This window comes from Passer montanus, unplaced genomic scaffold (assembly GCF_014805655.1).
Source record: "Passer montanus isolate IOZ18808 unplaced genomic scaffold, ASM1480565v1 scaffold79, whole genome shotgun sequence".
Taxonomy (NCBI): domain Eukaryota; kingdom Metazoa; phylum Chordata; class Aves; order Passeriformes; family Passeridae; genus Passer; species Passer montanus.
In genome coordinates, this window is record NW_024373145.1 from 1,238,721 (window position 1) to 1,253,084 (window position 14,364).

The following is a 14,364-nucleotide window of genomic DNA, read 5'->3' on the forward strand; positions in this document are numbered from 1 at the left end:
TCATTCCTTAGGCAGAAGCATGGGAGGGTTTTACCAGGCTACCCCAAATAAATACCCAGGCTGTTTTTCTGTATTACTGATGGCATGGAGTCAGCTAGCCTGTGATTGAGGTCAGCCCTGGTGTCCTCTGGCACTGAGGTTTTCAGCTTTATCAGAAGTCCCAGTGTGTCCATGGTATCGCCAAGCTCAGTACTGTCAGCAGTACCTCTTTGTTTTAGAGCATTGCTGTGCAGCAAGAACCAGGATCCCTGCTTGCAGTGGTGCCACCAAGCCATTGCCATGTGGTGTAGTTGGGTGCCAGCCTGTTTGGAAATGGTTTCTGACACTGGCCCACTGCCATCTCCTTGATTTCCAGCTCAGTGTCAAAAATTCTTCCTCAAAGGAACTGAATTCTCATACCTAATTACCATAAAGAATGTTTACTCATCATATTTCAATTTTAGAACACTCTGAGTCTCTTTGGGGCATTTAAAATACTATTCTTCCATTTATCCTGAGATTCCCAACTTGTAAGAAAAGTACTGCATTTCATACTTTTTTGTAGAGCATGAGGAATGGGAAACCTGTCTTCTGTGTTGGTATTGCTAGGAGAAAAGCTCTAGATCAGTGTCTGTATGTGCTGACAATGAAATATGTATGACATACTTGTATGAAAAATGAAAATTCTCATTTTATTATTGTAATTGTTAGATTATAAAATTTTGGGTTTGAAAATACCTTTCTTAAATGGCTGAACATTTAAAATAAGGATTTTAAAAAAATAAGCATACCCATTGTCCTAAGTCTTCCTCTTCAGTTTTCAGTTTTACAAACAAAAATAAGTCGAAATAAGTTCTAGAATTCTCCAGGGCTTAGTACAATTTCATTTTTAATGAAATTACGATTAATTTTGAGACATTTTTAATTTCTGAATTTCATTATATATCTTACAGCTCTTCCCTTCACATCTGTGTCCACAGGCAAGAAACAGCTTCCTTTTTGGCATATCTTGCGTTTTACAACAAATGGAAATTAATCATGAGGCTCAGTGATTTTGTCATGTGAGAAATAGCACATACTCCACTTTCTTAGCTGTTCCTTAGTGACTTAAATTTAAAAGCAATGCTTTGTTATAGAACTGAACTGTCATTCAACCTGTCATTTTTGAAATTTATAATAAAGTGAGAAGGGAAACAACAGTCTTCCCTAAAAAAAAAAAAAGTAGGAAATTATTCACAGTAAACATTACCTGTCATCTTTCATCTGCACCAAACTAAGAAGCATTTTCTTTTTCTAAACTGTCTTCTATTCACTCCAAAGCCTCTCCCAAAATAAGAGAAATTTCACTTCTTTACAATAATATATATATATGAAGAAGAACAGACAGGAATTTCTGAAATCATAAATCTTTGTCAACTGCTTATGTGAAGGACAGATCGTGTAGTTTGAAATGGTACTTCCTTTGATTGTTTTCAAAAATATATATAAAGAAATTAAAAGGAAGCCTCCAACCTGCAAGGATTTAGATCATACTTTACTATAGAGAGAGCTTTGTTATATCTTTTAGTCATATCACTTTAGCAAAATAAAGTGTAATTCCCTAAGTTTTACAGCAGATAAAGCTATGTATCTAGTATGCCAACTAAATTATGAGTTTGATAAAACAATGACATGTTTATCTTTAGACATCAGTGTTCTGCTTTCTGTTGTCAATCTTATTCTAGGCAGAAATATGCAGATTTAGGTGTGATCAGTTCTTCAATGTTCTTAGAATTGCCTACTTCTGCTTTCCTTTGGGAGTCATCATGCAAATTTGAATGAGGAAAATTGAAACGAAAGGCGCCCCAGCAGAAAGTGCTCTACTGTTATTGGGCATTTTAGAATAAAACTAGAGAAGTGGAGAAGATGATATTGCAGTGAAGACAAGGGAGATCCTTATGCAAGCTTCCACTAGATCTGTGCTATCACTAGACTGTAAATGTGCACTTCAATTGCATGAAACCAATGCTATGAGGTTTTAAAGAGCTGTTTTGTTTTTAGGTCACATTGGAATGCTTCAAGCTACTCAAATGACTCAAGAAGTTACAATCAGAGACTTGGAATCAGAAAAGTCTAGATTAAAGGAAAAATTGTCCCAGCTGGAAGAGGAAAGAAATTTATTACAAAGCAAAACACAGAGTCTGGATGAGCGACAAAGGCAGCAAATTCTGGCATTGGAGAAGGTTAAACAGCTTATTGGCTTTAGTTGAATAAAACCGAAAAACACTAGCATTCTCAGAAAAGAAAATTATGTTCGAATTTTTGTTTGATATGACAAGACTAGGACCAGTATGTTTCAAGTACATCTCATGTAGCAACAAAGAATGACTAATGTAGAGTGTGAAGTGAGATTAAAGGGAAGTCAGATGAAATGCTTCTTTGTTAGAAGACTGTCCAATGCAGTCAGACCGCTTTGGACAATCTTCTAACAATTTCATTTGAATTATGACCTTGTGTGTATATGCCTAGTATCTAAATTGTCTGAGGAAGGACAAATGTGAAATGATTAGAGAACAGTTTTAAAAGCCATTTGCTGAAAATGCATTGAACATGTTTGAAAATACCAAACAGAAATTCTCTATAGGCTTGATACCCGATCGTTGTTTTCCCAGATTAAATAGAGGAAAAAGTAGGTTTTCAATAAGTTTGTATTGTTTTGCATGCTTTTAAAATTACCTTTTGGTTACTGAATCACATAGTCAGTGCTTAGTGTTTGCTCAATTTGTTTTATATGGAAGTTAATTTTTTGCCATTTTATGTCATCAGTAATGTTTTTGCATTTTTTTTTATTCCTACTGTCCAGATTATTTTACCATTAAATAGATTTCTTTTCCTGTACTTTATAGAAAGTAAATGAAGCAAGGGAAACACAACGTGAATATTATGAGAAGGAGCTAGTAAAATTACAAGCAAGATTGGAGGGAGAGGCTGCACAGTTAAAGGAGGCTCATTCCAAGACCTTGGAAGAATTGGCATGGAAACACCATACTGCAATTGAAGCTGCACACAGTAATGCTAATAAGGATAAGAAGAAACTGCAGATGGTATGTTCTTATTTTCTTAGTAATCAAACAAAAAGCAACAGTTACAGTTTGCATCTTGTACTGCATGGTTTTGTTTATGGCAAATTTAATTTGAAATTACCTGCAGGCCCCTGAAGAAACTGCTTAGCCTTTAGAAAAATAACAAACGCCTTGGGGGAAGAAAAAAAACATTTGTATTGTCATTTTTCTGCATACAGAAGATAAATTCTCCATTTATACAAATGTATTTTCAAGTGTAATAGTTTTGTTTTCCTGGGATTTGTGACCCATATTCAGAAGGGTTGATATATTAAGATCCATTCTTCTGAAGGAGATGAAAGATTATATTATTATAACATTCATTTAAAATTTTCATTGATAGTTCAGATAGTACGGAAAAATATTTTATTAGTACTGATATTTTATTAAGCTATTTGTGTACTCAGAAGATGACAACAGCTGTTCTAAGCTTGCATCATAAAATTTGTACAGTACAGCAGCTCACTCTCCAGCAGCTATACATTTACTTTTGACTGGAATCCTGAAACTGAAAGGCTTTTTTTGTTTCACAAATCTGGCCTTTTCTTTCTCAGCATGAGAGGCCTAATAAATTATTATTTCCTAATCTGATTGTATGTGTTATACACAAATTTTGCCTTGCACAGGAGATACAGGGTTAAGTGTTTAATTCAAGGCTTTGTTATATTTCTTTTGATATATTCACAGGAAACATACCAAGAACCATGGTTGTAGTTAGTGATGTGTATCTCAGACAGATTTTGATTGATTTTGTAAATTTTTCTACTAGTATGTTGTTTCTTAGGTCCGTTTTTGATAAATCCAAAATATTTTTGTCATCCAGTAATTGAAGTAGCTCTCAGAGACATATATGCATCTGATCTTTCAGGTTTACTTTCTTTAAAACTTTAAAGATGCCTGTTATTAAGACAATGTCTCTTTGAGTTCCTGTGTATATTTTTTATTTCAGTAAGATGTGGGGTTCTTTTTCCTTTGTTTTCTTTGTTACTAAAATAATGTGGAGAATGAAACAAAAGGAGATCACAAACTTTTTTTCTGAAATAATTAAACTAGTTTAAATAGGGAACACATCTCTAAGTGTGAGAAATATGAAATTATTTTAACCAGGAAAAACTAGCTTTGAAGAGATGTTGGGATCACGATCTCAGTCATTCTTAATCCAATTTCACTGACGTTAAATCTAATCAGATTTCACTGACTCCACTGTCAAACTTGTCCCACTAAGCAGATGCTTGGTGATCAAGTAATCCAAGAAAGAAAGCAGTCAAACTTAAATGTGGAGCAGAGTTGAATTTTGTATGAGGAAGAAGCATGGTACCAGGAGCCTTGGGATAGAGAACATGAGGATTCATTGGGATTGGAAGCCTGGGAAATGTATCTGGGGAACAGAAGAGAATTCAGCAGAATTGGAATGGGACTCAAAAAATAGCTGAAATCTTTCTTTTTGCTTCAGTATTTCCATCTATAAAATGAGCTGTAAAAATGGCATCAGGAGGATTATGAAAATAGAGTTGCTAATAATTTTGCAGTACCACACAGCTGTACTGACAAGTATCATCAGAGAAATAATTGCTCTGTTATCAGAATAGGGTCTAAATAGCACCAGTGGGATTTTGCAGACAGCAGATTTCAGCATGAACAAGACAAATTGATCAAGTTTCACTGAGCAAGGGGCTCAGTGAAATTTATCCCATGTGTTGGCTCATGTGGACCCAGTGAAGAAGGCAGGCACTTGTTGAGTTTTACTGTGTTTAGTAATGAGTTTGTGACAGTGTAACCCTCTGTTCTGTCAGTCTGACCAACTTCTACCATGAATGAAGAGATCATGCAAGCAGTGTACACAGGAATCATTTATTACCTGCCACATACCCTAAAGCAGTGCTAGAGCTAACAAGCTGCTTAATGTGCTTGCCACCCCCCACAAAACACTTCAGGCGTCTTTGGGTTTGGATGAGGAAGGCTTGGCCTCTGTTGCTTCTTGGAGTTGGCTGTGTTGACACTATGTTGCTGTCTTGCAGCAGGAAACCTTGGGTTTCCTTAGACTTTGATATGTTTTAGTGACTGTTTTTCCTCTTTAATTCTTTAGTTATTTCTTCCAATTCCCCACATTTTACCAATACTGTACTTTTTGTTTCAGGCTGGCTCTGGTCTATGTATTTTCATGGCTATTTCTGAGATAATACTGATTTTTCAGGACCTGAGCCCAGGTCTGCACAGAGGCTATGGCTATTTCTGAGATAATACTGATTTTTCAGAAACCCGAGCCCAGGTCTGCACAGAGGCACTGAATTGATACTAAGCCTTGCATTTCAGCTGAGCCCCTAGGAAGGAGTTAATAAAAGAGCCTCTAGCTCCATAGAAAACCTTGAAGCCTTGTATGGTGTGACTATGGAGCACCTTGCTTGGGAGCCTTAATTTTCTTCACTAAAACTTCGCAGTATCGTGAGCTATATAATATCTCATAATACTGTGAGCTATACATAATACTACTCTACATGAAAAATATTAATAGTAAAAATATTAATTAACAAAGTATTACATATTTCACTGAAATATGTAATAAAATTCTCAGTTTTAACATGTTTCCTTTAAAGTATTTTGTTAAAGAAATTGTTCTTCAGAAAATGTATTCTGAATATTAATAAGGCTGAAGTTTCAGTTTATAATTTTCCTTAAACAATATGAAAGTTTCTGACATTTGTGTGTATACATACACCCACACACAACATAGGCTCATATAGGAGGAATATGTTTCATCCAGCAGTTATTTTGAGAATTTGGCTGTTAGACCATAAAGGTGGATGAAAACAGGGATGTTATTTGATTCTTTCCATATAGTTAAACTTGAAAACTAATTGTTGATCTCTTTTGTTTCTACATAAATGTAGTAGATATATGGTATGGGGCTTTTTTTTCATTAGTTGTAACATTCTAAAAAACTTCACAGAGCTCAATCTGGATTTTAAGATTTATTCTTTCCTGGGGGGATTATTTGTAGGAAATGGATGGGTAAAGGCTGAAAGACATGCAGATTTATCAATATAATTTTATAGAAAATGAAAAATTATTCTTTCAACTCAGACTGAAAAAACTGTGAAACTAGATATATTTTTAAGGCTTTTGATAATTGAGAGGAAAGTCCTGTTAGTCTTTATTTTATGATTTTAGGTTATTAAATTATAAAATAAACTGAAAAATTACATTGTTTTAAAAGGAAATAAATATTCATGCTTTAACAGTTTAAGGAAAGGGTTGAGATCACACGTATTTATGCCAGTTACAATAATTTCTGTGTAGTAGATCTGTATTTTGCAATGATTCTATGGCAACTACTTAATATTTCTTCCATCTTCCTGTTTCTGAAGGAGTTGGAGCAGCAGTTTGAGAAGGAGAAACTGCATTTGGAGGATGATAAGAATCAGCTCCGACAGCAGCTGGAAAACATGAAGGAGGAGCTGACCACGAAGCTGACTTCTGCCAATCAGGAGGCAAGGACTAACTTGCTTGTTTCAGCTACCACATCTCCTCAATAGTGATCTGAGACTCCAGGACAGGTTTAGGTCTATGCGGTTGAGTGTTTAATGCCTTACTTCTGTTTAGAGTGGAGTATTCTTAAAACATGGCAAGTTAGTTGGCTGCTTCTGAGCAATGATTTTATTGTCCTTTACAAAATTAACAAAGCAAGAGAGATGTAAACAGATGATATAAACCACTCTTTATTTGTAATTATTTTTATCTTCTCATTAGGTACACAGACCTCTACACAAAATACATGAGGAGAGAGGGAAATTTAACTGCATGTAAATTCATACTTGGTTATGGCTAACATGACATAACATTAATTCTGGTCAGTTTCCTGACTTGCAATATATTTTCATCAAAAGATGATAATGGAATACTTTTAGTAAGACCCAAATTATTCGCTATGTCCTGATATATGCAATTTATGCTAAATGTATCATATCTCAAGACAGTTTTAAATTTTTTTGGTTGGAATTCACCACCTTTTCACAATACAATATTTTAAAAGTAGAGGTACATTCTACTGATATCAAAAGCATCAAACTATTTTTCTCTAAAATTGTCACCTTGTTTCAAGAACATATTTAATCAGCCCTATTGTTCAGCAAGCCCTATGCATAATTGTAGTGTGTGCTTTGAGACTCTTACATGAATTTAAGTATTATTTTGCAGCAACATTTTTCATTACTGCTTTCTATACTGTAGAACATTTGGAGAGAACAGGCGTCTCATTCTGATGACTTGCAAATTACACAAATACTAAACTAGCTTAAGAAAAAAACCTTCATATACTAAACGGGGAGGTTTGCCCTTCCAAAAGTATAGATTTTATTTGTTAATATATTATATAATACTGTATTAATAATATATTGATACGTTACTATATTAATAACTTTATAATGTATTTGATCATTATATATTAAGGTATACATTCTGAAAATGTGTTTTAACATATACTTTCAGAGAAGGACCTACCAGATAGGTGGATATGCCAGAGATTATACACTACCAGAGTAGCTGGATCTCCTGCCTTAAGAGTTCAGCAGCTCTGCTGATCAGTTAGTTTTGAGCAGCTGTTCAAACAGGAAGGGTCTTCCTCCTTAGGGTTGCCAGTGTCTTTGTTTCAGAGCTTAGAGAAGGTGCAAGTTTAAGCTGGAGCTGCTCTTTCTCTTTTAGCAGTGTGCTTACCTACATTCAAATTGATGAAAATATGATGCATTTGTTATGTATCTTAACAAAATCATACACAGCTTTATTTTTCAGTTCAAAATTATAGGAAGTTTAGTTATTTATTTTTAGATTTAACTTTTCTGTTATATGTTAGCTTCCATTGTTTCTGGATTAGATTGGAGTAGAGCACTGTTGTCATTCTATCGTCATCTACCACTGTAGGCTTAAATTTAGCTAACTTTCTGCTTCTACTTGAAGGAAATAACTTAAAATGTTTTAAGAATGAGTTTCTATTATCCAACTGCTATCAAATTCAGGCTTGGAAAATTCATTGCCATGAAAGTTAACCAAATAAAGGCAAAGCTGAGGAACAGAAGACTAAAATAGGGAACTAGGTCCAGTTGCTGTCCAATATTCGAGTTTATATACAATCCTTTGCCAGGATAAATGTAATACCATATATTTTGCATAGTGAAAGAATGAGAGAAAACAAACAGGCAATAAATTGGGGTTGGTCTGTAAATCCACTCCATGTAGTACAGATGAGATATATTTTATTTCATTACTATGTTTATCTTGAGCACATGAAAGAAGTGCTTCAGTTGCAGTCACAGCTTGGCCTTAAATGTCTATTGGCAACTAACAACAGTTTCTCAATGCCTTCATTAACCTAGAAAAAGCTTCCCTGTGATTTGTCTGACAGATCAGTAGCTTAGCCCTTACATTGCTACTGTTGCTTCTTTTTTTTTTGTTTTGCTTTAAGTTACAGAAGTCATTTAGCAGTAGGCTTGTATTCATTACTTTCTGTGGATGCTAGCTCAGTTCTAGCTTCCCTGCTGAGAAAGCTGCTTTTGAGCTCATGCCATCCTCTTTTCTTTTTGACAAACTTTCTGGTGGGAGTTATTCTACCTAAAGGATGAGGGAAGAGTCAAGCCTCATTAGGCTTGCTTCTAGTACTAAGCTATTCAAGAGCAGTGTAATCTTGAATACTTACCAGAGATTTTTTGGGGAGTTCAGGTTAAGTCCAAATGTAAGTCCTTGGCTTTCTCACCCGTGTCTCAGGATGAGACTGGCTGTTCACCCTGTAGATGTGTTTCCTTTCACTGTAGGCCAGCCAAGGCCTCTTAGAATGTTGATGTGTTTGTATCACTTGGCACAGTCACCTAAGGACTTGCTGTCTCCATGCAAGGGATTTCTGATGATGTTATTAAAGATCATTTTAAACAGCCTCCATCACTACTTTGTCAGCATCAGAATATAGCTTAAGCCCTATGAGTGGCATTCCTCCTTGCTCCCATATCCTTTAGATCTACAGGACTGCTCTTCATATGATGCTGCTATCAGACACATAGACAGCAGTGCACTACCAGGATACCAATGCAGTTTGGGACAGTTTGTCTTGTACGTAACACTGCTACCTTCAGGTAGCAGGGCTCTGTAGGGAATTAGTGGTTGTTTGAACATGACTCAAAGGAGCACAGAGACAAGTGCTGAAAGTTACAGGAGTTTTTCACTGAGATCTCTCAGGACAAAGAAATTTTGGATTCCTTTCTGAGAGGAAAGGAGGAGTCCCACTTTTTAAACACTTTACAGGTTGCTGACAGAGGGAGAGAGTTCTGGGAGAGAGAGGTGGTGTCTCTGTGTGTATTATAAACAGTATTTGTATGTAGTTATTCTAACAAGCAGGAATAGTGGTTACAATTCTTACCTGTCCATTCCTGTAAACCCAAAACTAGTCCTTACTTGTGACACTTGTCCCATTGTGAATGAATTTATCTCAACCTGCAAAGGCAATAGACTATTGCTTCGGCAAAAAACTTCAAATTAACTGCTGTTCTTTGTTCCTCCCTGCCTCCCATTTTTCTGGTTTTTCAACCTACATATTTAAAAAGCTTTTTCTTTCCTGTAGCTGGTGAGCATTGTTCAGTCTCTCATTTTTATTTGAAGAAAAGAAGTGTAGTATCATCATTTTGCAGGTGGGAAGCTGAAGCACAAACAGGCAGAAAAAAAGAGTATTGTTACATAGCAGTTAAGGAGATTATTACATTATGTGTACAGTTGCTGGGTTGAGTTTTGAACAGGCTGGACAGCTAGCAGTCTGAAAACAGAAACTTAAATCCTAGCGCAAGTTAATTTATGTATTAGGTTAGAGTTTATGTATTTTGAAATATTTCTCATTAATTTGCTTAAAACATGCTTTCTCACAGTAAACCAAGAGGCATTTTCAGATCTTTTATGTAGCCCCTTTCCTTGCAAATTGCATTAAATGCATTGGATATATTTTTTTTACTTGTAAAAATTCTTTAATTGAGTCTTTGCTTCTGTAATATTACAGGAATTTGTTTTTAAATACAAAACATTAAGTGATATTAAAGGAGACTAGGCAGTGTAACTAAAAAATTGTCTGGGTCAGAATTAGGAAACACTGAAAAACACCAGGATGGCTTGGCTGCCATTAGTAATAATTATGGAAATTAAGGGGTTTTTTTGTAATGTCACAGGTTTGTCGTCTTCAAGACCTGGTACGAAAAAGTGAGCAAGGCCTCGGGACTGCAGAAGGACACATCTCCAGTCTTCAAGAAGCTCAGGAAATACTCCAGAAAGAACTGGAATTAACCAGAGCAAGACTGAGAGAGACCACAGATTCACTGTATAGTGTGGAGGTAACCATGCTGTTGGAGAATAAATTGTGCTAAGCACAGTTAGGGTGATTTTGGTCTTGTTTTTAAAATGTCTAGAGTTGTTATGGGGTACCCATGGTAGAAGGAGCCTCATATGACTTCATTAAAGGAGAGATTTCTATTTTGAGAAGAAAATTTAAAAAATGGAAACTAGGATAGGTTATTTCGGGGCTAGGGTTTTTTTTATTTTAATGGTTGTTTTGGAGTGGGTATTTTTTGTTTTCAGAACGTTTTTAGTATTTAACAGGTAGTGCTGCAGGCATATCTTTGCATGGTTAATGTACATTGTAGCTGCCAGAATATGTCCATACAAAATATGTTCGGGGCTTTAATAGAATATTAAAATTTGAAAGAATATGAGTTAGCACTTGCAGTTCCAGACAGTTCATGTCATGATGCAAAACAAGGTCCAGAGCTTAGTAGCTCTGAAGTTCACAGAAATCTTTTTGATGAATTATTTGAATACATTTATGCCATGTGTTTATTGGAAAATGGACACATCCTTAATTTCAGGCTCGAATTTGGAATTTTTTTAAAGAATTGAGAATAATTTTTAGATATATATACCAGGATACCTTTAAGGATAGCAGACTGTCACCTAGAAAATGTGACCACTTTATACCATTAAGCAATTAATTTGCCTAGGCACAAATGTATTGTCATTTTAATTGGCTTAGATGGAAGTAGAACTGTCAGTTAGTCTGTCAATAGCTTATTGACTGCAGTACTGGGCAAACATTTCCTTTTTGTTTCCTCAGTAAAGAATGTACATTTACAAGATCACAGAAGTATTTGACGTAGAGCAGCAAATATAAAAATTTTTTCCACTGAACATGTTTTCATGTTTTCTTAACAAAACCAGCCTGAAACAGCTTCTAGGTATATTTTTTTTTGTTTCTTTCAGCTATGGTCATTAGAGGTGCACAATATTATAATTTATAACTTTCTCTGTATTTTTTGTAATGTCTCTAAATGTTATTATGAGCTAGTATTGCTCTCTTCACCTATTGAAACATTTAATTATTCATATATAGTAGGTTACTGGCAATAAAATTTATCTTGACGGATTTTAAAATTTATCAAATGCTGCAGAAAGTCTCATTTTAAAAATTAATAATTCAATTTAGGGGGCTATGTTTGCTTCATGAATGAAGCAAGCACTGCTAAACTACATCCATGTAAGTAGTATTTCTAGGTGGTACCTAATACTATTCTAGTATGGTAAAATTTCAGCAGAAATTGCTGGGAATTTTAAAGGTGTTCTCTCTGTACAGACTGTGAAACCTTGTTTCTAGCAGGCTTGTCCCATTGAGAGACAGAAATAAACTTTGAACTTTGTATCACACACAGATAGCTCACACTTTGAAATTCAAATACTGGATATATGATGCTTTAAAAATTTTTAAAATAAAATTCAAAACATTCTTTACAAAGGACCTAAACCACCTGCTCTAATTGTGAAGTAAGTCCTTCAGTGAATGGGACTTGTTGACCTTTTGAGGTTCTTTGCAACATAAATTATTTCATGATTCAACATTAATTGTATTTGAAAATATTACAGAATGACTTATTGGAAAATTGCTTTTGATAGGAATACAGACTTCTGTTTCACAATAAGAAATATCAGGAGATGTGTAAGCATTAATTGTGCATAACTAGGAATTTCACGCTGAAGAAGTTGTAGTTGAAATTTATGAACCAATTGTAATTTATATTTTTATTATAAATACACTCACTTAATGTTTGAAATACACTTTTGCTGCTGATCAGTCTCTATTGTAAAGTTTGTACTTGCAGGGAGAACTAGATCAGGAGAGACAACAGCATGAGGCAATGATTGCTGCCATGAGAGAGGAGGAAAAGTTCAAAGTTGACAGAATGGCACGTGACTTGGAAATAAAATGGACAGAAAATCTTCGGCAAGTATTTTTTTATTCTTTAATAATAAATGAACTTTATATTATATATATATATATAATATATATAATGTACTATCAAATGAAATGTAAACCAAAGGTTTCTGTTATTTCAGATTTTCCAATTATTACTGAAATTGTAATTCTTTCATACCTCTTGCACATGGTCCCACTGCATTGTAGTTATTTGTCCTTTGTTTTTAGACAGGAATGTAATAAGCTTCGTGAAGAGCTGAGGCTGCAGCATGAAGAGGACAAGAAGGCAGCCATGACTCAGTTGTTGCAGCTGAAAGAACGTGAAAAAAATGCAGCAAGGGATGGATGGCAAAAAAAGGTTGAGGATCTTTTAGACCAGGTAACTATGGTGTCTTTGAGAATTGGAAAGCCATTGCAGTTTAATCGATGGTGACTTATTACCAACTAAGTAAATGAAATCAGTTGTGATATCTGGCTTTTAAATGAAATTTGTTAGCATAGGTCTTTTTAACCTAATCATGATTAAATATTTTAGTAATACGTGGATATAATTTTAATTATATGAATATTGTTCTTTACATTAAATGTAAATAAAATTTTGTACAGTTTTGAGGGGAGGAGGGAGAGGATGTTGACAGTCTCACTTCTTCACTACAAGATTGTTTTGATTTTGTCTGCTCACCTCTTGTGCTGTAAATATCTACCAATGCTAATTGGACTTAAAGGTATCTTTACAAAAGTAATAATCCTCTTTGTGTACAAGAACAACTGTACAAGTCTCCGAGAATGTGTCCCAGTTTCTATGACACATTTATTACAGCTATATCTTAAGTGATTTTGGCCATTGTTTTGGGATAATTTTGTGCAAATACTGAGGTTTTTTAATGGTAGCTCTTACTTATCTCAGTTATGTTAGATAATTCAAAGAAAATACTTGCTTTTTACTTTTTCCAAACCATAAATTCTATAGAACTGGTTTTATTGACTCTAGTTTGAAGAAATAGCTGACAATGAACAAACATACTTTAAAGTAAGAGTAACAGATTTTGGAACTCATTAAATGACTGTGATTCCAGGGTTATTGTGGGATGGCTTTTAATTTGCTGTCTAATTTGGGAAGTCTAATAACTGAACACACATTTGATTATACAGCCTCTCACAGGAGCACGTCACAATGTATTTTGCTGATGGGGGAATTTAAGCTTGTCAAGTCTTGTGGTTTAGGTTCATAAAAGCTGGAGGTTTTCAAAGTTCTTGGTCTGTTACTTTTTACAACAGCAGCATAAAGAGAATTGAACTCATTTGATTCTAAGTTTCACATTACCCAAGTTTCATTTACTTTCTTTACTTCTGCATGTAAATAGCATTTTGTCTTGGAAGGAATATATGTAACTTTCCATAGTTCTAGCATACTTTTATGTCTGTCTTTCAAAAATATCATGTTAAATCTAACCTACAGTTTTGGAATGGAAAATTACCATGTTACAAATTAACTTTTTTTTTCTGTCTGTGCAAGAAATTTTGCAATCAGAAAGCTAACTGTAGTAAGGAGAATTTACTAGAGAATTTTCAGACACAGGAAAAGGTCTCCATATGCAAAATGGTTGTTTTTCTTTCTTCTTCATATATTTTACTGTATCAGAACTGTATGCAAAGAGATTAATAGCATGTGAGGATTATTTTTTTTCAATCCAGCTGTGAGTTTTCCATACTACTGTTTGAATTGGGTAGGTATTTAACAGAGATTGAAAAGGTCGTGTTGGTAGCAGGGAATTAAGCCTTCCCTCTGTAAGAATCTGTATTTTGTCCATTACAGCTGGAAGAGAGAGAATTCCAGACCATAGTATAAGAGATTAATACTTAACTCTTGGAGAAATGGATTTTAATAAGTTCCTCCTGACTGCAGTACACAAAAGATCGTCTCTGAGGGTTGTAGTGACCTGGATCACAGAATCACAGACTTGCTTAGGCTGGAAGAGGTCCCAGGAGGCTGCTCAAATCAGTCAGCACTGAATTCGA

The 14,364-nt window shown here is 34.8% G+C and overlaps 1 protein-coding gene across 11 annotated transcripts in view; it reads left to right on the plus strand.

Annotated features, from left to right (window-relative positions):
- Positions 1-14,364, plus strand: part of FAM184A (family with sequence similarity 184 member A) — a 74,100-nt gene that overhangs the window by 31,260 nt on the left and 28,476 nt on the right. For all 11 annotated transcript variants that reach the window (XR_005630140.1, XM_039731587.1, XM_039731592.1 and 8 more), the window contains exons 4-9: positions 2,020-2,201; positions 2,865-3,062; positions 6,446-6,568; positions 10,274-10,435; positions 12,251-12,372; positions 12,574-12,724. Coding sequence is in view for 10 of the 11 variants with exons in the window: in XM_039731587.1 (XP_039587521.1) it covers positions 2,020-2,201; positions 2,865-3,062; positions 6,446-6,568; positions 10,274-10,435; positions 12,251-12,372; positions 12,574-12,724 (938 nt within the window). In the remaining variant the exon portion in view is untranslated. The remainder of the gene's footprint in view (positions 1-2,019; positions 2,202-2,864; positions 3,063-6,445; positions 6,569-10,273; positions 10,436-12,250; positions 12,373-12,573; positions 12,725-14,364) is intronic.